The sequence below is a fragment of the Mobula birostris genome, chromosome 5, assembly GCF_030028105.1.
Source record: "Mobula birostris isolate sMobBir1 chromosome 5, sMobBir1.hap1, whole genome shotgun sequence".
In the NCBI taxonomy this organism is placed as follows: Eukaryota; Metazoa; Chordata; class Chondrichthyes; order Myliobatiformes; family Myliobatidae; genus Mobula; species Mobula birostris.
In genome coordinates, this window is record NC_092374.1 from 205,418,363 (window position 1) to 205,443,831 (window position 25,469).

General features: G+C 48.1%; 1 protein-coding gene across 1 annotated transcript; it reads right to left on the reverse strand.

Moving 5' to 3' along the window:
• Nucleotides 1–3,419: 3,419 nt before the first annotated feature.
• On the reverse strand, nucleotides 3,420–24,737 carry LOC140198482 (zinc-binding protein A33-like). Its single transcript, XM_072259568.1, has 6 exons — nucleotides 23,484–24,737; nucleotides 17,884–17,979; nucleotides 16,483–16,716; nucleotides 13,748–13,770; nucleotides 13,538–13,650; nucleotides 3,420–3,973 (listed from the first exon to the last, which is right to left on the reverse strand). The coding sequence occupies exons 1-6, from the start codon at nucleotides 23,958–23,960 to the stop codon at nucleotides 3,420–3,422; spliced, it is 1,497 nt and encodes a 498-aa protein (XP_072115669.1). The 5' UTR covers nucleotides 23,961–24,737.
• Nucleotides 24,738–25,469: the final 732 nt, after the last annotated feature.

Consider the following 25,469-nt stretch of genomic DNA (forward strand, 5'->3'; position numbering starts at 1 on the left):
GGACGGAGAGCGATGAACGCGGAGTTTCCCAGTACCACCCGGAATCCGTAGTAATAGAACAAAACAATGCTACGCAAAAATATGATACTCATAATGTTTCATTCGTACCATTTTTATTTTATGTAATGTTCTGTTATAAATTTTACACATGCCAGTCACAAGAGGAATTGACGGGGTTCCAAACGCCAACAGTTCGCTAACAATCCATCCCTCCCACCACCTCGACTTTACATTTCCTGTCAGAGAGTCACCTTATGTACCGACGCTCCTGCGGCTAGTGTCACTTTATGGACATACAACCAGTCCGTGTATAAAAGCGCTCTTGTGTATTTATTTTTATTGCGTTATTATTATTGTTCTCTTCTTTATTTTATTGTGTTTTTTTGTGCTGGATCGGATCCGGAGTAAAAACTGCTGTGCTCTCCTCTGCGCTTGTGCACTAGAAATGACAGTAAATAACCTTGAATTTTGAACGATGCCACGGAACATTTCTACAAACCAGTTGCTGCTGACTTCACGATTTTCTCGCGCCAAACTGTAAATTAAGAAAATAAAACTTGACTCTTTGAAAAATTTTGAGTGACTTCTCCCGATGGTTCGGGGATGACGGGTTTGGTTACCGAACTAAGCCGACTGCACCAAAATCACATGCGACCAGTCTCGGGCAGGTAGCCCGGAGCTGGTCCAGAGAAACTCGCGAGTGTTTGGCGGACAATGGACGCACTTCAGACTGAGGTCGGAGGCTACCTACACTGATGCCGTGCAATACCTATTGTGTATCAAACGTCTCAATGTGTATTCTTATTTGTGTGTTTGTTTAGAGCAGGGCTCCCAACCGCTTTTTATGCCACGCAACCGAGGGGTCCGTGAACCCCAGGTTGGGTTAGAGATACAGCTCGGAATAGGCGCTTCCAACAGGCACCACCCAGCGAGCCGACTATTTAACCCTGGCCTAATCACAGGAAAATTGACAATGACCAATGAACCTACTAACAGGTACGTCTCTGGACTGTGGGAGGAAACGGGAGCACCCAGAGGAAACCCACACGTTCAGGCGGTTTAACGTATAAACCCTTCACAGAGAGGGCGCCGGACCCGAACTCCGAACTCGGGAACGCCCGCGCTGTGATAGTGTCACGCGAACTGTTAAAAGAGTGCCTGGGGTGTTGGCCTCAGGGCCAGCGTTGACCACTTGTCCTGAAATGCCCTTCCACGGGGTGACGGGTTCGCGCACTGACACAGGCGCTCCCAAAGGACCGTCTGCGAGTCCAGGCTCACGACCGCAGTTCTGAAGGAAAAAACACACTTTTCCATTGGGGGCACACTCGTCTGAGCACTGGGGACATCAACTGATCGCACTTACAGGTAACCTCACATCGAACAGTACAGGCCCTCCGCCGAAGATGTTGTGTCGGCATTTTAACCCACTCTAAAATCAATCTTACTCTTCCCTCCCACATTTTTCTATCATCCATGTGTCTAAATGCTTTAAATGCCGCTGATGTATCTGCCCCTGCTCGCGAGTTCAACGCACGCAACACTGCGTAAAAAAAAATCTCCTCTGACATTCCCCCCGATAGTTTCCTCCAAGCACCTTAAAATTACGCCCTTTGAACTAGCAATTTCCGCCCTGGGGAAAAAGTCTCTGGCTGTCCATTCGATCTATGCCTTATCATCTCGTACACCTCAAACAAGTATCTGCCTTCACTCCGCAGAAAGGTTCGAACTCGCTCAGAGGACACGTTCTCTAATCCACCATCATCCTATCCCACAAGAGGGCAATTCATCAAGTCTTGGTTGGAAACGGAAACTGGCCCAGTAAGTCCTACACAACGCCATTTAACGGCGGCTGCTGCCGGCGAGAGTGTCTCTATATGCACAATTACAACATTGTCATTCACCTACACCAGGCTTATGGTTTGAAGTGGAGCGCCGGATTGGAACTGAACAAAGGTACGACTCGGGCCAGCGCTTCAATTACACTCATTTCCACACGTCGCACCCTCATCAGGGTGGGAATAAAGGGATCCTAGTCTGATTGGTTGCCGGTTACTAGTGGTGTTCCGCAGGGGTCAGTGTTGGGGCCGCTTCTTTTTACGATGTATATCGATGATTTGGATTATGGATTAAATGGTTTTGTGGCCAAGTTTGCGGATGACACCAAGATAGGTGGAGGAGCAGGAAATGTTGAAGAAACGGAAAGGTTGCAGAGAGACTTAGTCAGTTTAGGAGAGTGGGCAAAGAAATGGCAGATGAGATACAACGTTGACAAATGTACGGTTGTACATTTTGGAAGAAGAAATAATCGGGCAGATTATTATTTAGATGGGGAGAAAATTCAAAAATCAGAAGTGCAAAGGGCCTTGGGGGTCCTCGTGCAGGATACCCTAAAGATTAACCACCAGGTTGGATCGGCGGTAAGGAAAGCGAATGCTATGTTGGCATTCATTTCAAGAGGAATACTGTATAAGAGTAAGGAGGTGTTGATGAGGCTCTATGGGCATTAGTGAGACCTCATTTGAAATACTGTGTGCAGTTTTGGGCCCCCTATCCTAGAAAGGATGTACTGATGTTGGAGAGAGTTCAGAGAGGATTTACGAGGATGATTCCTGGAATGCAGGGGCTAACATATGAGGAGCGTTTGTCGGCTCTTGGATTGTATTCATTAGAGTATAGAAGAATGAGAGGGGATCTCATAGAAACATTTCGAATGTTGAAAGGGTTGGACAGAGTAGATGTGGAAAGGTTGTTTACATTGGTGGGTGAGTCCAGGACAAGAGGCCATAGCCTTAGAATTAGAGGGTACCCAGTTAAAACAGAGATGAGGAGAAATTTTTTTTAGCCAGAGAGTCGTGGATTTGTGGAATTCGTTGCCACATACAGCTGTGGAGGCCCGATCATTGAGGGTGTTTAAGGAGGAGATTGACAGGTATCTAATTAGTCAGGCTATCAAGGGATATGAGGAAAAAGCCGGAAACTGGAACTAGATGGGTGAATAGTTTAGCTCATGGGGGAGCTGCGGAGCAGGCTCGATGGGCCGAATGGCCCTCTTCTGCTCCTTTGTCTTGTGATCTTGTGACCACGTGCTCCTGTACATCGGACGGACGGATGGACACACACACACACACACACACACACACACACACAACCATCTCTCCCTCTCTCTCACACACACCTCAGACATGACGGCAACTACAAAAGACAAATAGCAGCAGCTGGTATAAAACACACTGCAGGTCGGGTAGCATCTGTGGAGAGAGAGAGACAGAGTTAACACGTAGGTCGATGCACGTTTCAATTTGCCGAAGGGTGGTGGAAGTTACAGGGGAGATATCTGTGGTAGGGTGGAGACTGAGAGAGAACGGGGGACAGAAATGGTGGGGGGAGAGTCCCTGTGAAGGGCGGTGACTGGCTTCATTCTATTCATCGTGACATTTGACTGGGAGGACTTTCATCGGTTCCAAATTCTCCCCGTCATCATTAATCCCCGGGCTGAAGTAAGGAAAAAGTCTCTCTGAAAAGGTGTCAATGAAAGTGTACAGGTGAGTCATATTGTCCACGTTGTAAAAGGACACCTGTCCGGCATCATAGTCCAGGTAGACACCAACTGCCTTGGGTCTCACCGTTACATTCAGGCGTGTCCTCGGCACCGTTGTCGCTTTGTACTCGTTACCATTTCGGAGCCAGACAATCCAGTAGCCGGCCTCCGGCGTGGCGGTGGTGTGCCCCTTCCGGCCGATGGATTCCTTGACCACTCCCACGTCCCACTCAGTCTTGCTGCCCACCTGCACCTCCCAGTAGTGCCTGCCGGACGAGAAGGCCTCCAACCCCAGCACGCACACACAGGTGTCAAACCTCTCAGGGTTGTCAGGAACTTCCTGCTTCATGTCGCCGTAGGACACGACTGTCAGATCGTCGGACAGCCGGAGGCGAGGGTGCGCCGTGCTGGGGTTCAGCGTCAGGTAGGCTGGCACTGACAGAGAGCAAAACAAAAGCCAAAAGTCAGAGCGTGCTCCTTCCACCCGCCGCTCTCGATTAGCTTGCAGACTGTTCTTTATATCAGCCGATGAGCCGCACTGCCCAGCAATCCCCCGGTGTAATCCTCGCCCAATCACAGGACAATTGTCAATGGTGTCTTTAGACTGTGGGAGGAACCAAGACACCCAGAGGAAACCCACGCAGTCATGGGGAGAACGTATAAACTCCTTACAGGCAGGGCGGGAATTGAACCCGGGTCGCCTGTACTGTAAAGCGTTGTGCTAACCACCACACTACTGTGCTCCCTATCCTAATCACAGGGCAATTCACAATGACAAATTAACCCACTAACCAGTATGTCTTCAGACTGTCGGAGGAAATCCACACGCTCACGTCAAGCACAGGTAAACTCTTAATGGAGGACAGACGCCGGAATTCAGCTGTGAACTCTGACATCGCAAGCTGTGATCGTGCATGTATACCGCTACACTATACCAATCCTCCCTATCTATTCTTCTACATTAGATTGTATCAAAATGTAATTTATTACATTTTATTTCCAAATCCTAGAAATAATAGCGGCCACAATGGTTATTAATGTTGGGATCTACCTATCAAAGGGCGAGTCCATCATTTAGCGCACTGTTCCCTCTAAGATGCGTGGCAGGGAAGTAACTGAAATGCTTCCATGCACATAACCTTTGTGACTGCACAGCTGGAGTTTTCTTTTATAAATTAATATAATCTTCAAATTATGCTGATATAATTTTGAAATCTATGCTGTAAAATAGCCTGTAATTAATTCTCTTAATTAATACCATCTATAAATTTTGTAAATAATAAATGTACAACCTTTTCTTTGAAACATCTTGGGTTTCAATGTGTTTACATTGTCAGTGTTTCAAGTTACAACACTGTTGCAAATTGTAACAACAAACACAGAATGGAAGTTGGTAGCTCATTGTTACTAAACCACCGGCCAATGAACGCTGACGCTGTCTACTGTTGCTGTTGTGCCTGTCAGTTGTGTTGACATTGTTCACTTCTGTTGTGAGCTGTGGTTCATGTTTGTTTGATGTGCATATTGCTAAAATAAACATTTAAAGTGCTGTACAGTTTTCAGGCCATTAAAAGATTCTGCAATGGTTGGAACCTGCAGCTGTAAATAAAAATGAGAGGGAACAGTGATAAAGAGGTACATGTGTCACCTTTGGCACTAGTGAAACGCACACCCCCTCCCAGCCCTATCCCATCCCCCAGCCCTCACTGCCCATAACTGGTGGAGCACTCTGCTGGTCGCAGACCAGATGATGCGGGGCTGATGTAAGCTTGAGGGAATGTTTGATAATGAGGTGCAAGGTACACGTCAACTTTTGCAGTGAACTCTGCACCCTCGGCTGGCAACCACTGCCCCTGCTGGAGGAGCCCTCTGCTGGCCACAGACCAGATGACGTGGGGGTGACAAGACTGCCCCGGGACCAGGCTGATCCCAGAGTGACTGCATTTTCATCAGAGGTGACAGCTCTACCCGCCCAAACAAGGTCAGTGGACGGGACTGAACCTTCTCCCACACTCTGCCCTCGTATGCTGTTACATGAGAGGAGAGCAAGGCAGCATGCCACAACACTCAATTGGCAATGATACAACCAGCCCCTGTGTTACTCAGAGTAGAGACCAGGCTGAACGGTAGGGTGAAATTATTACAGCACCCTTCTGACCCAGTGAGTCAGGGCAGGCAAGAAACTTGATGCCAAGGAACTCAGTACACCAGATGCAAGGGGGGAAGCTTCTGACGGGGACCTGGGGGTCAGCCCGTTAATTGATTGCTGTGAATTGTCCATAGGGTGTGGGTGGGGTGGGATGGAGTAGAATCTGGAAGGGGGAGGGGGAGAGGTGAGAAGATGCAGAGCATAAAAGTAAATATAGGACTGGGTAATTGGATGGCCAGACTAGACTCGTCGGGCCGAAGGGCCTGTTTCTGCTTTCCAATCTAGGCTACCCCTGCAAAAGTGTACCCTGCCTTGAATTTGCCAACATGAGGGGGCATAAGTTTAAGGTGATTGGAGGAGGGTACGGGGGAATGTCAGAGGTGGGGCTTTTTGTACAGAGAGTGGTGAGTACATTGGATCTGCTGCCAAAGGCAGATACATTAGGGACATTTAAGAAACTCTCAGACAGGCACATGGATGAGAGGAAAATATAGGGTTACATACCCACACCCGCACTACACACAAAATGCTGGAGGAACTCAGCAGGTCAGGCAACATCTATGGAAATGAATAAACTGTTGGCATTTTGGCCTGAGCTCCTTCAGGGCTGGTGAGGGAGGCGGGGTGCAATGCCAGAATGAAAAGGTGGGGGATGGGACAGAGGGTAAGCTAGAAGGTGACAGGTGAAGGGCTGGAATCAAAGCTCCTCTGTGGGGAGGGAAAGGTTGGATGGAGGTCAGACGGTTAAACGGTTGGCACAACATTGTGCTGGTCTGTCCAGTGTACACACTATAGAGTCTGGGTGAGCACCAGCTCACGGCAAATAATGTTTCATGAAGCAACAAACATGAATCTCCTTCCCACCCTCTCTGGAACTGTGTGCCTCCTTTACCATTCAGAACTATTGGGCAATTTGCCTGGTCTGCCCCGTCAGTAACAACAATTCACCTGGAATCCATGACAACAATCTGTCTCCCTCCCCAACTGCGGCAGGGCCTTGGAGAGGCTGGGGGGGTGTGCACTCCTGCCCATCCCATGCGGTTGGGGAGGGGGGTATCAATGTTTGCCTGGCCTTTGGTGGTGGTCTGTAACTGAGTGCCAGTCCCACCTATGCCCCCAACTCTGCCACCCAGAGCAGAGTTCAGATCACTGGTTCCTTCAGTGCCTGGAAAGAAAAAGAGACAGGTTAAGGTCTTGGTTAGAGACAGGTCATTTGAAGCTAAGTGAACGTCTCTAAGGATGAACAAACCCAAGTGAGATGTTTGGAGGCAGGGTCCACAGATCACGTGGCCTAGTGATGGTGGGAACCTTTGGCATGGCTGGGAAAACCCTAAGAGTAGCAAGGAGTAAATCCAGAAGGAATGGAAGGCTGTGACATGATGAGCTGCTGATTCTTTCGGGTTTAATATCACTGGCATATGTCATTAAATTTATCCTGGGATCTTCCCCTTTCCTTTCCAGTCCGATGAAGGTCTTGGCCTGAAGCATTGACTGTTAATTCACCTCCACAGATGCTGGCTGACCTGCAGAGTTCCTCCAGCACTTTGTGTGTGTGTTGCCCTTGTCTATTGTCTTGTTCTTCATGAATGTTATGCCTTTGCTCGATTTCAACTTCCCAAGGCTCGCAACTTCACAGGTAAAAAAAATATATATATGTAACTGTAGCATAGAACGGGACAGTAAAGATCCTTTGGAACACAGTGTTGTGCAACATTTTAAACTACCTTAAGTTCAATCTAAACCTTCTCTTCTGCAGAGCCTTCTGTTTTCCTATCATCCATGTGGCTGAAGGTCCCTATCTCTGACACCCTCTCTATACTTTCCTCCAGTCACCTTAAAATTACGTCCCGTCGTATTGGCCATTTCCACTCTGGGATAAAAAGACTCTGTCCACACAATCAACACCTCTTATCACCTTGTACACCTCTGTCAAGTCACCTCTCATCCGCCTTCGCTCCATAGAGAAAAGCTCTAAGCTCACTCAACCTTCCTTCATACATCCACTTTCTCACCCCTTACCTGTTCTGCAGTTTAAAACTAATTGTTTCTTTGCTTCCCAAACCTGTAAATAAAGTTCATCTTAGCCTGATGAATGGGTATCAATGTGAAAGGATAACTCCGTTTCTCTCTCCACTCTGTTGCCCGACCCGAGTGGTTCTGCCACCTCCAATTTATTTTTGGGAGTGGCACGACAACAGCGAGGTGAGTACAACGCTTTACAGTGCCAGCGACTCGGGCTCAATTCCGTCGCTGTCTGTAAGGAGTTTGGACATTTTCCCCGTGACTGTGTGGGTTTTCTCCCACGTTCCGTGGACGTACTGGTTAGTAGGTTAACCGGTCACTTTGGCGTACTTGGATAGAGCAGGGCTCACTCAGCCAGATGAACCTGTTACCGTGCCGTGTCTCTAAATTAAATACAATAAAAATATTTGATCTGGCATAGTACCATGCCTGGAGATGTGAGTCAGAGATTATTTATCTACTCTCAGAGCAGTCTACGATTTTGAAAATACATTCAATCTCTCTCTCAAAGCATGTCATAATCCAATATAAATATTTTTATATGAAGTACTAACTTGCTGAGAGGATCACAGAGAGCTTGAGGTGTTGTTGAGGATCCCTGCCACCCATCTCACAATCTTTTTCACCCACTACCATCAGGAAGGAGGTACAGGAGCATCAGGACCTGGACCACCAGACTGGGTAACAGCTTCTTCCCTCAGACTGTGAAACTAATGAATACCCTGCCACCACCGAGGACAGTCAGCTGTTTACTGTTTCCCTGTGCTGTGCACGGTATACATTTTGAATTATATTTTATTAACTTATGTTCAACAGGTAGATGACAGCATTGTCAACTCCAATGTGCTCCGGGTAGGCAAACTGCAGGGGATCGAGGACTGATCGGATCAGGGGTCGGAGGTGAGCCAGGACCAGCCTCTCCAGGGTCTGCATGATGTGTGAGGTCAGGGCCACTGGACAGTGGTCAGTCAAGACTGTCAGTTGGCCTTTCTTGGGTACTGGGTCCAGACATGATGTTTTCCACACCGTCGGGACCCCTTCCAGGCTGAGACTGAAAATGCTCCGGAGAAGTCCACACAGCAGCTCAGCACACTCCCTCAGGATCTTGGGGTTCACACCATCCGGGGTCCCAAAGCTTCGTCATGTCTGAGTTTCCCCAGAGCCCCTCTCCCCTGCTCAGTAGAGAAGGTGAGTCCATGATGACTGGGGAGTTGGTGGAAGGTGGGGCTGGGGAAGGTGAAGATCGGGACGATAGCAATTGGTATGTGGAGGTGTGGGTGCTAGGTGCAGGGCAAGGAGAGGATGTACACAGTGATAGCCCATATTGTTCATCCAAGAAATTAAGAGGAATAGATAGAGTGGATAGCCGGCGCCTCTTCCCCAGGGCACCACTGCTCAATACAAGAGGACATGGCTTTAAGGTAAGGGGTGGGAAGTTCAAGGGAGATATTAGAGGAAGGTTTTTCACTCAGAGAGTGGTTCGTGCGTGGAATGCACTGCCTGAGTCAGTGGTGGAGGCAGATACACTAGTGAAGTTTAAGAGACTACTAGACAGGTATATGGAGGAATTTAAGGTGGGGAGTTATATGGGAGGCAGAGTTTGAGGGTCAGCACAACATTGTGGGCTGAAGGGCCTGTAATGTGCTGTAGTATTCTATATTCATGTGGGTGAACAGAAGTGGAGAGGAGGGAGGAGGGGAGGCATCGGTGCTGAGGGAACATCTGGTACCCGTACACCTGGTCTGGTGTGCTGAGGTGGGTGTGAACAGGAGGACAATTGTCAAACCTTTTGAAGAACTGGTTTAACTCATTAGCCCATTCACGGCTGCATTACGAGGCTCTGAGCTAGTTGGTGGGGGCATGTCTCCATGTACCTGTGGTAAATAACTCTGAATCTGACAGAACAGTCTCCAGTTGTCTGGGCTAAACTGGAATCAATGAAGGATGCTCGACAGGCTTGAATACTATCACCTCTTCTAAAGTTCAATCGGGTCATAGGTGACAACAGGCCTTCACTTCCAGGTGACGTCAATGCCCTCTGTGTTTGCTATGACGGAGGAATCATCGGGAATTCTCACACTCCCCGATGATCCCACGATCCCAGTCTGTGACGTTGGTGTGTGTGCAGCCTTTGGGAGGGTAAACCCTGGATCAGCTGGGTTCTTGGTTCCCATCGCTGGACTGCTCCCACATCCTATGGAATCACTTCCAAGGATTCTTCATCTCAAGTTCTCGATATTTAATTATTATTATTTCTTTTTGTATTTGACCAGTTTGTTGTCTTTTGCACACCGGCTGAATGGCCAAGCTGCTGTGGTCTTTTATCGATTCTATTCTGGTTGTTATTCTATTCTGGATCCACCATGTATGCCCACAACAAATTGAATCCCAGGGTGACTTTGATAATAAATTTAAACTTGAACTTTGAACTTGAAGTGCTGCTGTGGCAAATCTTGAAAACCTCTGCATTACATTGCAGGTCCATTTGATTGATGCCCCCATTAACCACAGAACACGGTCACTTCCTCAGCCAACAGCAGTGCATGCCGTCGACAAGATCTGTGGCAACGGACCACTCAAACCCAACAGCACAGTGAGGCACTGTACATGCCCTCCCATCCCAACCCACCACCCCCTTACAAGCCCAGTTACCCACAGAATCAAAGAAAACTACAGCACCCAAACAGGCCCTTCGGCCCATCTACTCTGTGCCAGACCATTAACACTACCTAGTCCCATTGACCTGCACCCGGCCCACAGCCCTCCATACCCCTCCTGTCCATCTAATTTTTTCTTAAATGGTGAAATCGAAACCCCATCCACCACTTCCACTAGCAGCTCGTTCCCCACTCTCACCACTGTCTGAGTGAAGAAGTTAGACCATAAGACCATAAGATACAGGAGCAGAAGTAGGCCAACCAGCCCATCAAGTCTACTCCACCATTCAATCATGAACTGATCCAATTTTTCCAGTCATCCCCACTCTCCTGCTTTCACCCCATACCCTTTGATGCCCTGGCTAATCAAGAACCTATCTATCTCTGCCTTAAATACACCCAATGACTTGGCCTCCACAGCCGCTCATGGCAACAAATTCCACAGATTTACCACCCACTGACTAAAGTAATTTCTCCGCATCTCTGTTCTAAACTGACGTCCTTCAATCCTGAAGTTGAGCCCTCTTGTCCTAGAATCCCCTACCACGGGAAATAACTTTGCCATATCTAATCTGTTCAGGCCTTTTAACATTCGGAATGTTTCTATGAGATTCCCCCCTCATTCTCCCGAACTCCAGGGAATACAACCCAAGAGCTGCCAGGCTTTCCTCATATGGTAACCCTTTCATTCCTGGAATCATTCTTGTGAATCTTCTCTGAACCCTCTCCAATGTCAGTATATACTTTCTAAAATAAGGAGCCCAAAACTGCACACAATACTTTGTGTGGTCTCACAAATGCCTTATAAAGACTCAATATCACATCCCTGCCCTTATATTCTATACCTCTAGAAATGAATACCAACAATGCATTCGCCATCTTCACAACCGACTCAACCTGGAGGTTAACTTTTAGGGTATCCTGCACAAGGACTCCCAAGTCCCTTTGCATTTCTGCATTTTGATATTCTCTGCCCATCTAAATAATAGTCTGCCCATTTATTTCTTCCACCAAAGTGCATGACCATACACTTTCCAACATTGTATTTCATTTGCCACTTCATTGCTCAATTCCCCTAAATTATGTAAGTCTGTCAGCAGGTTTTCTGTTTCCTCAACACTACCAGCTCCTTGACCTATCTTTGTATCATTGGCAAATTTAGCCACAAATCCATTAATCCCCATAGTCCAAATCATTGACATACATCGTAAAAAACAGCGGTCCCAACACCAACCCCTGTGGAACTCCACTGATAACCAGCAGCCAGCCAGAATAAGATCCCTTTATTCCCATTCTCAGTTTTCTGCCAACCAGCTAATGCTACACCTCTCAGGTTCCCTGTAAGTGTTTCACTTTTTGTGTAGTTGTCGTTCCACTCACCCTCAGTGGAAAGAACCTGCTTGCAGTCACCCTACCTATACCCTGAACTTTGTATACAGTACCTTTATCAAATCTCCCCTCAATTACCGTTGGGCACAGGAGTACATTCAGCCAGAGACCCATTCTACCGGGATGCAGCACTGAGCATCATAGGAAGTCATTCCTGCCTGTGGCCATCAAACCTTGCAACTCCTCCCTTGGAGGGTCGGACACCCTGGGCCAATGGGCTGGTCCTGGACTTATTTCCGTCTGGCATAGTTTATATATTATTATTTGATTGTTTGTGGTTTTGTATTGCTATGTTTGTACTCTGTTCTTGGTTGGTGCAACTGTAACGAAACCTAATTTCCCTTGGGATCAATAAAGTATGTCTATCTATCTAGCTATCTAATTTTCTATGTTCCAGGCAATAAAGTCCCAAACTGTTAAATATTTCCTTACAACTCAGGTCCTCAAGTCCTGGCAAAATCCTTGTAAATTTTCTCTGAACTCTTTCAGTCTTTCTTACATCTTTCCTGCAGGTGGTTGACTAAAATTTCACACTATACTCCAGATTAGGACTCACCATTGCCTTAGCCATCTTCAAAATATTATTCCATCGTATGCAAATTCAACATAACATCATCTTCTAGAAGATACTGTTTCTTCATCGCCACTGTGCCCAAATCCTGAACTCGCTCTCCTGTCACAATTTTCTGATCAGAAGGACAGCTGCTCTCTGCCATCTCTCAAGGGTAACTAAGGATGCGCGATAAATGCTGGCATTGGCAGAGATGTCTACAACCATAAATCATGAGAAGTCAAGTTTCCAGCTTCTCTTGAAGTTATGGTGCTGGTGGGTGGGCAGTGAGACACATTGGCACAGCATTTAACTCAATGCTATTACAGCACAGGGCATTCTCAAGTTCAGAGTTCAATTCCGGTGCAATCTATATGGAACTCCCTCGGGATACATGGATCCAAAGACATGCCGGAGAATAAATTAATCGTTCATTGTAAATTGTCTGTGATTATCCATGTAGGATCCCACCCACCCAACTCATGGCAGTTACTTTCTCAAAGCAGTAAGACTACTGAACACCTCCACCCACTAACCCATCCCTCCACACCCCCGAACACCACCACTTTATCGTTTTCTGTCAGGACTCACCTTATGCACAGATGTCACTTTATGGGCATACAATCAATCGATGTCTACTTTACATTTTTAAAGTCTGTCCCGAGCCTTGTGGCCCATCAGGCCGGTGCTTATGCCGGTTTCCGTGGCGTGAAATGACCGAGAGTACGAGACTCCCCTCCCCAGATAGGACGCCAGTCTATCATGAGGTTAACCCCCAGCGTTTCTGCCGGTACCCGTTCTCAGCTGGGTAGGCTGGAGCATTGTGTGGTTAAGTGCCTCGCTCAAGGACACACATGCTGCCTCAGCCGAGGCTCGAACCCACGACCTTCAGGTCGCTAGTCCAACGCCCTAACCACTTGGCCACGCGCCACACATTTACATTTATTGAGTCTTTTTATTACTATTGTGTTCTTTATCTTATTTTGGTGTTGCACAGTATCTGGAGTAACATTTATTTCATTCTCATTTATACTTGTGCACCGGAAACAACATTGAACAACCTTGAATGTTGATTAAGCTAGGGTGGGTTTCTGGATGGTGCAGCTTGTTCGGCCAAAGGGCCTGTTCTGCACTGAATCACAAAATAAATATAAATAAAATGGTTCCTGAGCACAATCCGTGTTGAAGACTTGCCGCAGTGTTTAATCAAATGGATATAAAAACTTCCTTACCGGGATTAATAACATCTATAACTTGTTTCCAAACTCTATATTGCAGAGGTCCTTGGAATAAACTGACAGGTAGGTTTTCTTCCAATATCGTTGGCTGGTAACCGTCTTCAGTACTGGTGTGAATACAAGATAGGTGAGATTAGCAGATGAAGTGCTCCCATCTGTCACTTAATTTTTGCCGGTCCAGTTTCAGCGGAGAAAATGCCATACCTTTTGACATCCAGAGGAGCCTCCTGGAGGGAAAATAAAACTGGCATTTAGTGGCGGTGAAGAAAAGCGCAGCCTTATGTAAAACCAGAAGACATAGGAGAAGAATTAGGCCATTCAGCCCATCGGTCTGCTCCACCACTCTATCATGACTGATTTATTATCCCTCTCAACCCCGTCCCCCCATCTTTGCCTCGAAACCTTTGACACTCTGACTAATCAAGAACTTACCACCCTCCACTTCAAATACGCCCAATGACTTGTCCTGCAAAACTGTCCGTGGCAATGAACTCCACAGATCCACTACCGTCTGGCTGAAGAAATTCCTCATCTCTGTTCTAACCAGATGACCCTCTATTCTGAGTCTGTGCCCTCTAGTCCTAGATTCCTCCATTATTGGAAACATCATATCTACGTCCACTCTATTCAAGTTTGCTTAATGTCATTTCCAGCACACAAGTGTAACAGAGAACAAAATAGTTGTTATTCTGGATCCTACACAGCACAAGAAACACAATAAGATAAGGAAAACAATGATAATAATTTTTTAAAAAAACGCAATAAGTTAGCTTAAACACAGGGATTGATTGTATGTCCATCAGGTGACACTAAGCACAGGAGTGTCTGTGCATGAGGTGACTGACAGGAAATGATAAAGTAGTGGAGGTTGGGGGTGTGGAGGGGTGGGTTAGTGGGTGGAGGTGTTGATCAGCCTTACTGCTTGGGGAAAGTCACTGTTTTTGAGTCTGGTGGTCCTGGTGTGGATGCTACGTGACCTCCTCCCTGATGGGAGTGGGACAACCAGTCCATGAGCAGGGTGGGTGGGAGCCTTCATGCTGTTACTGGCCCCTTTCTCTATACCTGTCCTTGATGGTGGGTAGGCTGGTTCCGGTGATGCATTGGGCAACTGAGACTACCCATCGTAGAGCCCTCTTGTCTGCTGCAGTGCAGTTTCCATTGATGCAGTGATGCAGCTTGTTAGGATACTCTCTACTGCACATCTGTAGAAGGACCATAAGATACAGGAGCAGGATTAGGCCATTTGGCCCATCCAGTCTGCTCTGCCATTTCATCATGGCCGATCAAATTTTCCTTTCAGCCCCCATCTTCTGCCTTCTCCCCATATCCATTCATGCCTTGACCAGTCAAGAACCTATCAACCTCTACCTTAAATATACATAAAGACTTGGTCTCCACAGATTCACCACTCTCTGGCGAAAGCAATTCCTCCTCATCTCGATTCTGAATGGACACCCCTCCATTCGGAGGCTGTGTCCTCTGAGCTTGGACTCCCCAATCACAAGAAACATCTTCTTCACATCCACTGTATCAAGGCCTTTCACCGTTCGATAGGTTTCAATGAGGTCACCCCTCATTCTTCTGAATTCTAGTGATTACAGGCCCAGAGCCATCAAACGTTCTTCATATGACAGGCTATTCAATCCTGGAATGATTCTGGTGACACGAATATAGGTGTGTGAAGTTCAGCTCTCTCTGGCCTCCTCGGAAAGTAGAGGTGTTGTATCAAACACTTGCGTTTCTGTTGAGCTGGTCATACACTTTACAAGGCGGTTTACGGGAAACGAGGGAGCGCAGGCTTCGAATGCAGACACAGTGACCCAACGAGCAGCACTGCCCAGCAACCCACCCATTTAGTACTAGCCTTATCACAGGGCAATTTACAACGACCAATTACTCGACTAACCCGAGGAAGGCCAAGCAGTGTATGAGGTGGACACCCGAATCGAACCCCAAACCCCGATACCCCAAGCTGTACTAGGGCCACGTTAACTGCTACACAGCCGTGCCACCTGCGTTTCTGTGGGGCCGTCCACACCACTGACAAAGTGACTCATGGGAAACGAGGGACCGCACTGCTGGGATGTCAACAATATTGCCAGCGCCTTAAGGAGAGGAAACGCCACATCACCCAATGTTAGTAATTTTGATTAAGCTACACAGTGCCGACTGCCTGGCTCTCCACCTCACGGCAGCTGCAAAGTGTCTTACAACAGCAACCGCTCGACAGGGAACCGCCGATGGTGTGGCATACCCCCACCCCACCCTAGGCCCTGCCCATCGGAACTTCAGCCTAGATCTCTCGCTTCTTGCAGTGTCCGCTCAGAGCTCTACAAACATACGGACCAAAAATTACTTTGTCTATTGACCAAACATTTTTGACAACGGGACATCCTAAGAAAGAAGCTACCATTAATTCAGTCACTGAATGCTTCAGCTCTGCACAGACCCGTTGGCCCACGATGCTGTGCTAACCTTTTAACGTACTCTAAAATTATTCTAACCCTTCCCACCTACGCAACCCTCTATTTCTTTCTATCATCCACCTATTTATCTTAAGCGTCTCTTAAATGTCCCTAATGTACCTGCCTCTACCATTATATCCTGGGCAGCGCATTCCAAGCACCCCCCACTCTCTGTGTAAAGAATTAACTATGACACTGCCCCCCCATTCTCCAATCTATGCCTCAATCAAGTCACCTAATATGCTCCTTATCTCCAAAGAGAAAAGCCCGAGCTCGCTCATCTTTCCTTCATGAAACCCTGTCTCCAACCCAGGCAGATTCCTGGTTAATTCTCCCCACACTGCGTACTTCATGTAAGTGTTGGCACGTCGCGGCCCCCCACTGTCCATTTGTACGGAGCTGCCCACAAACGACTCTGCTAACATACGGGGGGTCTGCGCCATCGGTTTCAGCGCAGCGCGGCGAGTGGCTAACCTTCAGCATGGTATAGACGTCCTGGTGTTCCAGCCGCCTCTGTATGTTCATCAGCATCTGCTGCGTGCGGCTCAGGTTGTCCTGGATCTTGCGGAGGTTCGCCCCCATCCTGGTGAGGATGTCACCCTCCTGCGCCGCGAAGTCGTTGAAGAGGAACTGCTGCTTCTTGTCCAGAGCGCTGCGCATTTTGGAAAACTCTCTCGTCATGTTGCTCTGCAGTTTACTCGACAGGTCCTGTGGGGAGGGAAACAAGGGTCTGTAACCCGCGCCAGATCCGAGCCCTGAACGCACGGTCTTCCGCAGATGCTAGAAATCCGGAGCCACGCACGAAGTGCTGGAAGAATTCAGCAGGTCAGGCAGCATCTGTGTAAATTAATCAACAGTCAAATCTTCAGACCGAGGCTTTTCATCAGAACTGGAAACGAAGGGGGAAGAAGTTAGAATAAGGTGGGGGACAAGGTAAAAGGTGATAGGAGAGGCCAAGTGGGTGGGGGAGGAGCTGTGAGGTGATAAGGAAAAGGGGTGACAAAGAAGGAATCTGATAGGAGAGGAGAGTGGACCATGGGAGAAAGGGAAGGAGAAGGACGTAGGCAGGCAAGGACAAGAGGTAAGAGGCCAGAGTGGGAAAATGAAGAAGTCCGCAGGGGAAGGGGGAAAAACTACCAGAAGTTAGAGAAATCGATATTCGTGCCATGAGGTTAGAGGCCATCTACACAGAATATAATGCGTCCTCCAACCCATTAGAAACATAGAAACATAGAAAATAGGTGCAGGAGTAGGCCATTCGGCCCTTCGAGCCTGCACCGCCATTCAGTATGATCATGGCTGATCATCCAACTCAGAACCCTGTACCTGCCTTCTCTCCATACCCCCTGATCCCTTTAGCCACAAGGGCCTTATCTAACTCCCTCTTAAATATAGCCAATGAACTGGCCTCAACTGTTTCCTGTGGCAGAGAATTCCACAGATTCACCACTCTCTGTGTGAAGAAGTTTTTCCTCATTTTGGTCCTATAAGGTTTCCCCTTTATCCTCAAACTCTGACTCCTCATTCTGGACTTCCCCAACATCGGGAACAATCTTCCTGCATCCAGCCTGTCCAATCCCTTCAGAATTTTATATGTTTCAATAAGATCCCCCCTCAATTTTCTAAATTCCGAGTATAAGCCTAGTCGATCCAGTCTTTCTTCATATGAAAGTCCTGCCATCCCAGGAATCAATCTGGTGAACCTTCTTTGTACTCTCTCTATGGCAAGAATGTCTTTCCTCAGATTAGGGGACCAAAACTGCACACAATACTCCAGGTGTGGTCTCATCAATGCCTTGTGCAACTGCAGTAAGATGTGGCCGTGGACCGACATGAACACAGGTCAGACCGAAGGTCTGCACGGCAGGACTCTACCTTGATCTCTGTGATCTTCTCTTGTTGCTTGACCTCAAACTCATGGTAGTAACTCCTCTTCTGCTTCAGGGAGTTGAGGTACACCTTCAGTTTACCCTACAAGGACAGCAGAGAAATCAGGGTGATGGGATGTGTGATCGGAATGCACCGGACAGGTTTCAGATTTCAGATTCATTTACCCAACGACAGCAGAGAAATCACGGTGATGCGATCTGTGATCGGAATGAACCCGATAGATATCAGATTTCAGACTGATTTCTTCATAACCCACACACGGTGAAATGTTTCATTTGGGTCAGCAGCCAAAACACGAAGAGTATGCTGGGAGCAGCCTGCAAACCTCTATTAGTCGAGACATTGTGTTGAAAAGTCAGGAAGTTACATTGCAGCTTTATGAAACATCTGGGGTGCTGCATATGGTTCTGGTCACCCCACTATAGGGAGGATGTTGAGGGTGAAGCAGTGTTATCAGGGTGCTGCCTGGTTTAGGGGGCATGTGCTATGAGAGGTCGGACAAAGTTGGGTTGTTTTCTCTGGAGAGCTGAAGGGAAATCTGACAGAGGTTTATAAGCTTAGGGGAGATGCAGATAGACAGTATCTTTTTTCCCAGGGTTGACATGTCTAAAACCAGAAGGTGAGAGGCGGTATGTTCGTGCATAATGTGAGGGGCAAGTTGCTGTTGTTTTTACCCACAGAGCGGAGGGCACCTGCAGTGTGCTCCCTCGGGTGGTGGCAGAGGCAGATACATCATGGACTTTTTAGGGTCATTTAGATAGGTACGTGAATGTGAGGAAGATGGATGGATACGGACATTGTGCAGTCAGGGGATTAGTTTAGTTGGCCATTTTGGTTTCTAATGTTCTGCACAACATTGTGCCTGTTCCCGTGCTATACTGTTCCATGTTTTCAGTGTCACCACATCCTCCAGCACCAGCACAGCGTGTTCACAAGGTTCAACAGGACAACAAGCAACAGCAAGACAAAGTTCAAAGTAAATTTATTATCAGTTCTGTCACCATATACAACAACGAGATTCATTTTCTTGTGGGATGACACAGTAAATCCAGGAAACACAACTGAAGCAATGAAAGTCCGCACCCAATGGGCCAGACAAACAACCAATGTGCAAAGACATATAATAATAATAATAATAATAATAAATATATATAAACAATGAATATTGAGAACAGGATGAACAAGTTCTTGAAAGAGAGTCAATAGGTTGTGAGAACTGTTCAGTGATGGGGCAAGTGAAGTTCTCCCCTCTGCTTCAAAAGCCTGATGGCTGAGGGATAATATCTGTTCCTGAGCCTGGTGCTGTGAGTCCTGGGGCTCCTGTACCCCCAGCCTGACGACAACAGTGAGAGGAGAGCGTGGCCTCAGCGGTGAGGGGTTTCTGATGATAGAGGCTGCTTTCCTGCAACGACACTCCAAGTAGCTGTGTTCACTGGGGGCGAGGGCTTTACCTGTGACGGACTGGGTCATACCCGTGCCTTTTCCCACCCTTCCACTGCCAACACATACACAGGTCTCCAGCCCCAGGACAGGCTGCCTCTGAACTTCCAACCTCCAGACCCCGGTGGGTGAGACCGGGGATGTTGGCACCTGATCCCCTTTTGAGAAGGAAGATTGTGGGGTGAATGAGATCAGAGCAGTTGAGTCGGGCGAGTTGGCAGGACCAGGGACACAGATTTAAACTGAAGGATGAAGATTACAATCTGGGGAGGGTGGAAGTGAGAGTTGAGAAGAAACTTTTCCACCTGGTCTGGGACACGCTCTACACAGATGAGATGGGGAGGAGAGGAGCAGAGGAATTTAATTCTGCCAGGCTTTGAAGGACTGCCATTTTAAAAAAATATATAAAACTACAGAAATTTTTTCACACACAAAATACAAACATCAAGGATTTACAAGACTGTGATCCATTTCAAATTAAAATATGATTACTACCACCTACAAAACATTCAATTCCTGAGGGTGGGGGTGTGGCAGAGGCTCTGTTTTCACAAAACCCCCCACTGTACCCATCATGATTCCTTCTCCAAGGACATTTGGGCACAAGAGACAAACATTTGGCTGGGGCAGAACCCTCAACTGCTCACCGCCTAGACCCATGAGTGCTCATCTTGACCAGGCCCAACAGCATCCCCCCCCTGGAGACCCATTTCACCCCCTGCCTGCCCCCCAACTCTGTACTGGGTGCTCATATACCCAGATCATGGGGTGAAGTACAACCAAAACTTGAGGAACAGCCCTTTCTGATATGCAAATAGGGGCTGCAACCTCTCACACTTCATACAAATGTGACACACTGACTCCTCCCGGCCACAGAACTGACAAGCGGATGGGGTGCTTGTAGGACTGCCTGTCATTAATGACCCGGTTGGAAGCAATGAACAGATACCTTGTTTTTAATTTTCTGTAGTAGAGGAAATGTATAAAATCTGGGAAAGTTATAGTGTAGAAGGCCATTCAGCCCATCGTGCGTGCTAAATTGTTGTAAATAGAAACCTGTCTTATTCCCGGTCCATGGCTCACGGCCCTGCAGGTATGTCAGGACATGTTCCATCTTGGAACAATTTAACTGCCTCCACAAGTGAAGTTGTTCAAGTTCACCTGAAAGTCTCCACATCCCGGTCACCAACCCTCTACTGCGGGAAGCCAACCCCCAAATTCTGAATTTAACACACCTCAACTTCATGGACTTCTGACTACAAGTGACAGGGGAACATTTCCAGGGCAGCTGGGAAAGATGGAGAAGGGAGCAGACTGTTGGTTCTAGATGACACAAGGAATGTGCGGAACAGAATGAGTGGCCTCCTTGCCATCTCTGTGTCTGTGTCTTGGAACATAGAACAGTACAGGCCCTTCAGCCCACAATGTTGTGCCAACCGTTTTTCCTACTCTAAGATATATTCATCCATTTTTTTCCATCCATGTACCTACTGATGACAGCAAGATTGGGGGTGCAGAGGACATAGAGAAAGGCTATCAAAGCTTGCAGTAGGATCTGGACCAGCTGGAAAAATTTAATGCAGACAAGTATGAGGTGTCTTTGTTATGACCAACTAGAGTAAGTCTTACCCTTGAAAGTGATGTCACATGGAGATAGGGTTGTAAAGAGAGCTTTTGGCACATTGGCCATCATGTATAGAGTACAGGAGTTGGGATGTTATGCTGAAGTTGTACAAGACGTTGACGAGGCCTAATTTGGAGCATCATGTGCAATTTTGGTCACCGATTGTTATGTACCCCGAGGGCTCATATTTTCTGTGGACTGTCACTTTAAAACGTTGAGAGTATGAGACTGACTTTTGGACACTGTTTGAGCTGTTACAGAGAGAGGGGGACGAGGCCTGCCTTGAGATGGTGTTTATACGAACTCTAAAGCATGTTTGCACTTATACAGGGACGCTGCCTGCTTGTGAGCTCTTACAGAGAGAGAGCAACGAGCAGCTCAGGGGTAGCCATGGTGACCGCGGGCGGTATTATGTGATGGACAGCGGGTGTTCAGCATGCTGAGATAAATACAGGGTCAGCTGGTTGTCAGACAGACACACAGGGTTTTGGACACTGGATGAGCTTCCTGTGCACACAGAAAGCTGGGTTTTGGAGGATCGATCGGGAGAATTGGGTTTTGGAGGATTAAGTGGCTCTCGCAGTGTGGAAAAAGGGTGACTGGTGGGAAGTTATCAGTGTGTCCAACCCTCGCCAGGGTTGATAACTTCACCCCAGAAGACGGACTCCTTTTTGTGGTCACATTCAGTGACTTTTAAGGATTTCGGAGGACAACAAAGGATCGACGGTATCGGCTTACTCGGACAACCACAACACCTCTCTCTCTCTCCACCATTACTCAACTCAATAACACCAACTGAACTGACTCCATTTACCCATCATCACAAGACTGTATCCAATTACCCCCTAAGCCTGAAGAAGTTTGGGTTTTCTATTTCCACACTTATATATATGCATAATCTGCTAACCTGTTTGATTTATCTGATTTTATATTACTGTATTGTGTAGTTACTAATAAAATAGCTTATGTTAACAGCAATACCAGACTCCAGGTGTTTTTCCATTTCTGCTGGTTCTTTAACCCGTTACGGGGTACGTGACACCTACCTACGAGAAAGATGTAAATAAGGTTGAAAGAGTACAGAGAAAATTTACAAGGATGTTGCCAGGACTTGAGGATCTGAGTTATAGGAAAAGCTGAATAGGTTGGGACTATTTCCTAAGGTTAGGAGAATAAGGGAAGATGGGGGTACAAATAGAGTAAATGCAAGCGGGCTCTTTCCACGGAGGTTGGGCGAGACTGGGACAAGCGGTCATAGGTTAAAGATGAAAGGTGAGATGTTAAAGGGGAACCCGAGGCGGAACGTCTTCACTCAGAGAGTAGTGAGAGTGTGGAACGAGCTGCCAGGGAGATGCTGGTTCGATTTCAATATTTAAGAGAAATTTGGATAGGCACACGGATAGGAGAGCTGTGGTCCTGATGCAGGTCGATGGGACGAGGCAGAATTGCAGAGCGACGCAAACACAACTACTGCATGCTCGCCACGGCGTAGGGCTACGCAAAAGTAGAGAAGGTCCTGACTCCGTGACTCTTTTAGATGTCTCTAATATATATATTTACTTCAACGATCACTGTTGACAGAGCGTTCCGCGCATCTACTACTGTAAAAAAAACTACTTCTGACTGTCCCCCCCCCCCCACCCCTTTACTTTCCTCCAATCACCTTATTATGCTCCTGTCCTAATAGCCGTTTCGGTCCTGGGGGAAAAGAATCTGACTGTCCTCTCGATCTATGCCTCTTATCATCCTGTCCATCTCTATCAAGACGCATCTTGCTCCAAAGAGGAAAAAAACCCTAGTTCGTCCTGCCGATCCTTATGAGATATGCTCTCCAATCTATGCAATATCTCCCATCTCAAGTTTCCGTATCCTTTCTATAGTGAGGCGACCAAAGCTGAACACAATATTCCAAGTGTGGTCTAACCAGGGTTTTATAGAGTTGCACCATTACCTCGTGGCTCCCGTGCTGAACGGATCCTGACCCGGACCTGGGCTGTACCCTTCAAATATCCGGACCTGCCTCTCGGTTTTTTTGCACTACCTTACTTTCCCTTTTCTATTTTCTATTTAGATTAGATTAGATTATGAGGATACGAAGTCCTCTGTTATTGTCATTTAGTAATGCATGCATTATGATACAAAGTTACCTCCAGAATGACTTGTAATTTAAATTTTAAATATTTACTATCGATTTATACTCCAGGGAGCGCGAAGCGCAGAATCAAATATCGCTGCGATGATTGTACGCTCTAGCATCAATTGTTTGCCGACAATAAAGTATAAAATACTCCGCTTCCCAAGTTAAGAAGCACCCCGTAATGGCTTCTTAACCTCACCCACGCCTCCCTCCCCCCATCATCTTGCGGACTGGACCACAAGACCCCTCTGTTCCCCCCACAGTGCTAACAATCCTGCCATTAACCCCGCATTTTCCTCCAGGTTCGGCCCTCCAAATGGTATCCCTTCACAGTTTTCCAGATGGAGCATCCCAGCCCGGCTCTGTATCCTGTCAACGTCCCACTGCAACCTTCCGCAAGCTTCTACGCCATCCACGCCAGCAACCTCCGAGTCGCCTTACCTTGTAGATCTCCACCGCCTCGCTGATAAGCATGAAGTTGTGCGCCTTGTGGCTCCGGCCGTCGCGCCTGTCCAGGCACATCACGCAGATGAGCTTCTTGTCCGTCTCGCAGAACAGTTTCAGCTCCTCTTCGTGGTCAGTGCAGTAGGGCCTGTTGCTCTTGACTTTCATGCTGACGGAGACATTCCGGGTCTTCTTCACCAGCTTGCTCAGGGCTCGGTTGGGCTTGAGGCTCCCGTCCCGGAAGATCTGCCCGCACTCGGGACATTGCGCTCTCTGCTCCACCTCCCACTTCTTGCTGATGCACTCCCGGCAGAAGTCGTGTCCGCAGTCCAAGATCACGGGGTCGGAGTACAGCTGCCGGCACAGCGGGCAGTTCAGCTCATCCTCCAAGCTGAGCGTCGAGTGGCCCGACGCCATTCCGCCCGCTTACGCCGCCGGCTGCATGGACACTTCCCGTGCGCGGCCGCGGGAAGCCGGGAGGGGAGCGCTCGCCGCGGTTCGGGCGGACAGCCAACGGGAATTCCGCCCTGTCCCGCAATATTCCCGCTCAGGCTTCCAGGCCGCCAGATACAGATTGCAATGCGCACTGAGTCATCTTGAATCCCGGGGGGAAATGGACAGAGAAGCCAGCCCCCTTGCCAGCAGGAACCATGCCTTGAGTCCCTCAATGCTTATGCAACGGCGCTCACCAACGCACATCTGCTTTCCCCTAGACCCCGCCCTCGAGTAATCTTCAGCCAATAGAATACAATGGGCAATAGTTATAGATTACTGAGTACAGTACTCTTGGATAGGAAAATGGAGGTCTGTGTGGGAGGGAAGGGTTAGAACAGGTTAAAAGGTTGGCACATCATTGTGGGCCGAGGGATCTGCCGTCTAATTATCAAAGGAACGCTGAAGCTCGCACCGCCTGACAGCGGTAAGCGTTTCCTTCTCTTCCCTGAGAGCAAGACAGTGGGCCGATTGACAGAGGGCGTTAACTTTGCACTGGGTGGAACTTTCACATGCGGGGATAGACGTTAGCGAGCGGAAACGCGTGGGTCGATCACAGGAGGAGAATAGAGTGGAGAGATCCGCGCGGACAGTTTGGAAATGGGACGAGGACGGAACGACGGAGTGGAGAAACGATCTCCATGAGTTCCATCTCTTCATTGCTCGGCCAATCCAACTCCCGTTTGAGGGCCTCTGACTGGTCCAGACGCTCCCCCTCCCACATTTCGCCACGCCTCCATCCTCCGCAGCCGGCCACACAGAGTGAACCGCGGCCACCCACGTTCTCCCGGTAACAAACTGTTTCAATGTCGGTAACCCCACCCCACTCGTATCTCTCCCTTTGCTCGGTAAACGGTTCCGCGGGGAGCTAGCTCAGACTACCCAAGTTGCTGACATTTCCAACTTCTCAACTACACCCATCGCCGGCGAAAAGCCCCCTCGGCAACCCACCCTCCCCTTGTTTCAGGGCGCCAGGTCCCGGGGTCCCCAGCTCTATTTCTCATCTCGGCCATCCACTACCTCTATTCCCTGTTAAGCGAACAGTTGGGCGTATGCTTGGGAGAAGGGTGGCTTTCACCGGCCTGGGGCTTGGATGCAGAGTTTGCCTATGATCGGGGCACCGCCTGGCCACAGTTGTAGCCGGCGGCGGTTGTCGCTGGTTACAGCCTCCCGGGAGAGGTTGGCTGCTCCCCAGTGTTCTCTCGGTGGAAGACAAGCTGGCACGAGGAAATCTGCAGATGCTGGAAATTCAAGCAACACACAAGAAGTGTCTCGGCCCGAAACGTCAACTGTACCTCTTCCTAGAGATGCTGCCTGGCCTGCTGCGTTCACCAGCAACTTTGATGTGTGTTTGTTGGAAGACAAGCTGGACTGCGTTCGTCTGCAGATTGCTGCCGGCGTCTTGTCGACAGCATCTGTGGACTCAGGGGCTTG

Bases quoted from the DNA above. Each gene is read 5' to 3' on its own strand.
- LOC140198482 (XM_072259568.1), bottom strand. From the start codon at position 23,960: ATGGCGTCGGGCCACTCGACGCTCAGCTTGGAGGATGAGCTGAACTGC. The intron at 16,717-17,883 runs GTAGAGTCCTGC...CCCTCCCCACAG, and splicing joins AGAAGATCACAGAGATCAAG to GACCTGTCGAGTAAACTGCA. The intron at 3,974-13,537 runs GTAAGGAAGTTT...GCTCTCTGTCAG, and splicing joins TATAGATGTTATTAATCCCG to TGCCAGCCTACCTGACGCTG.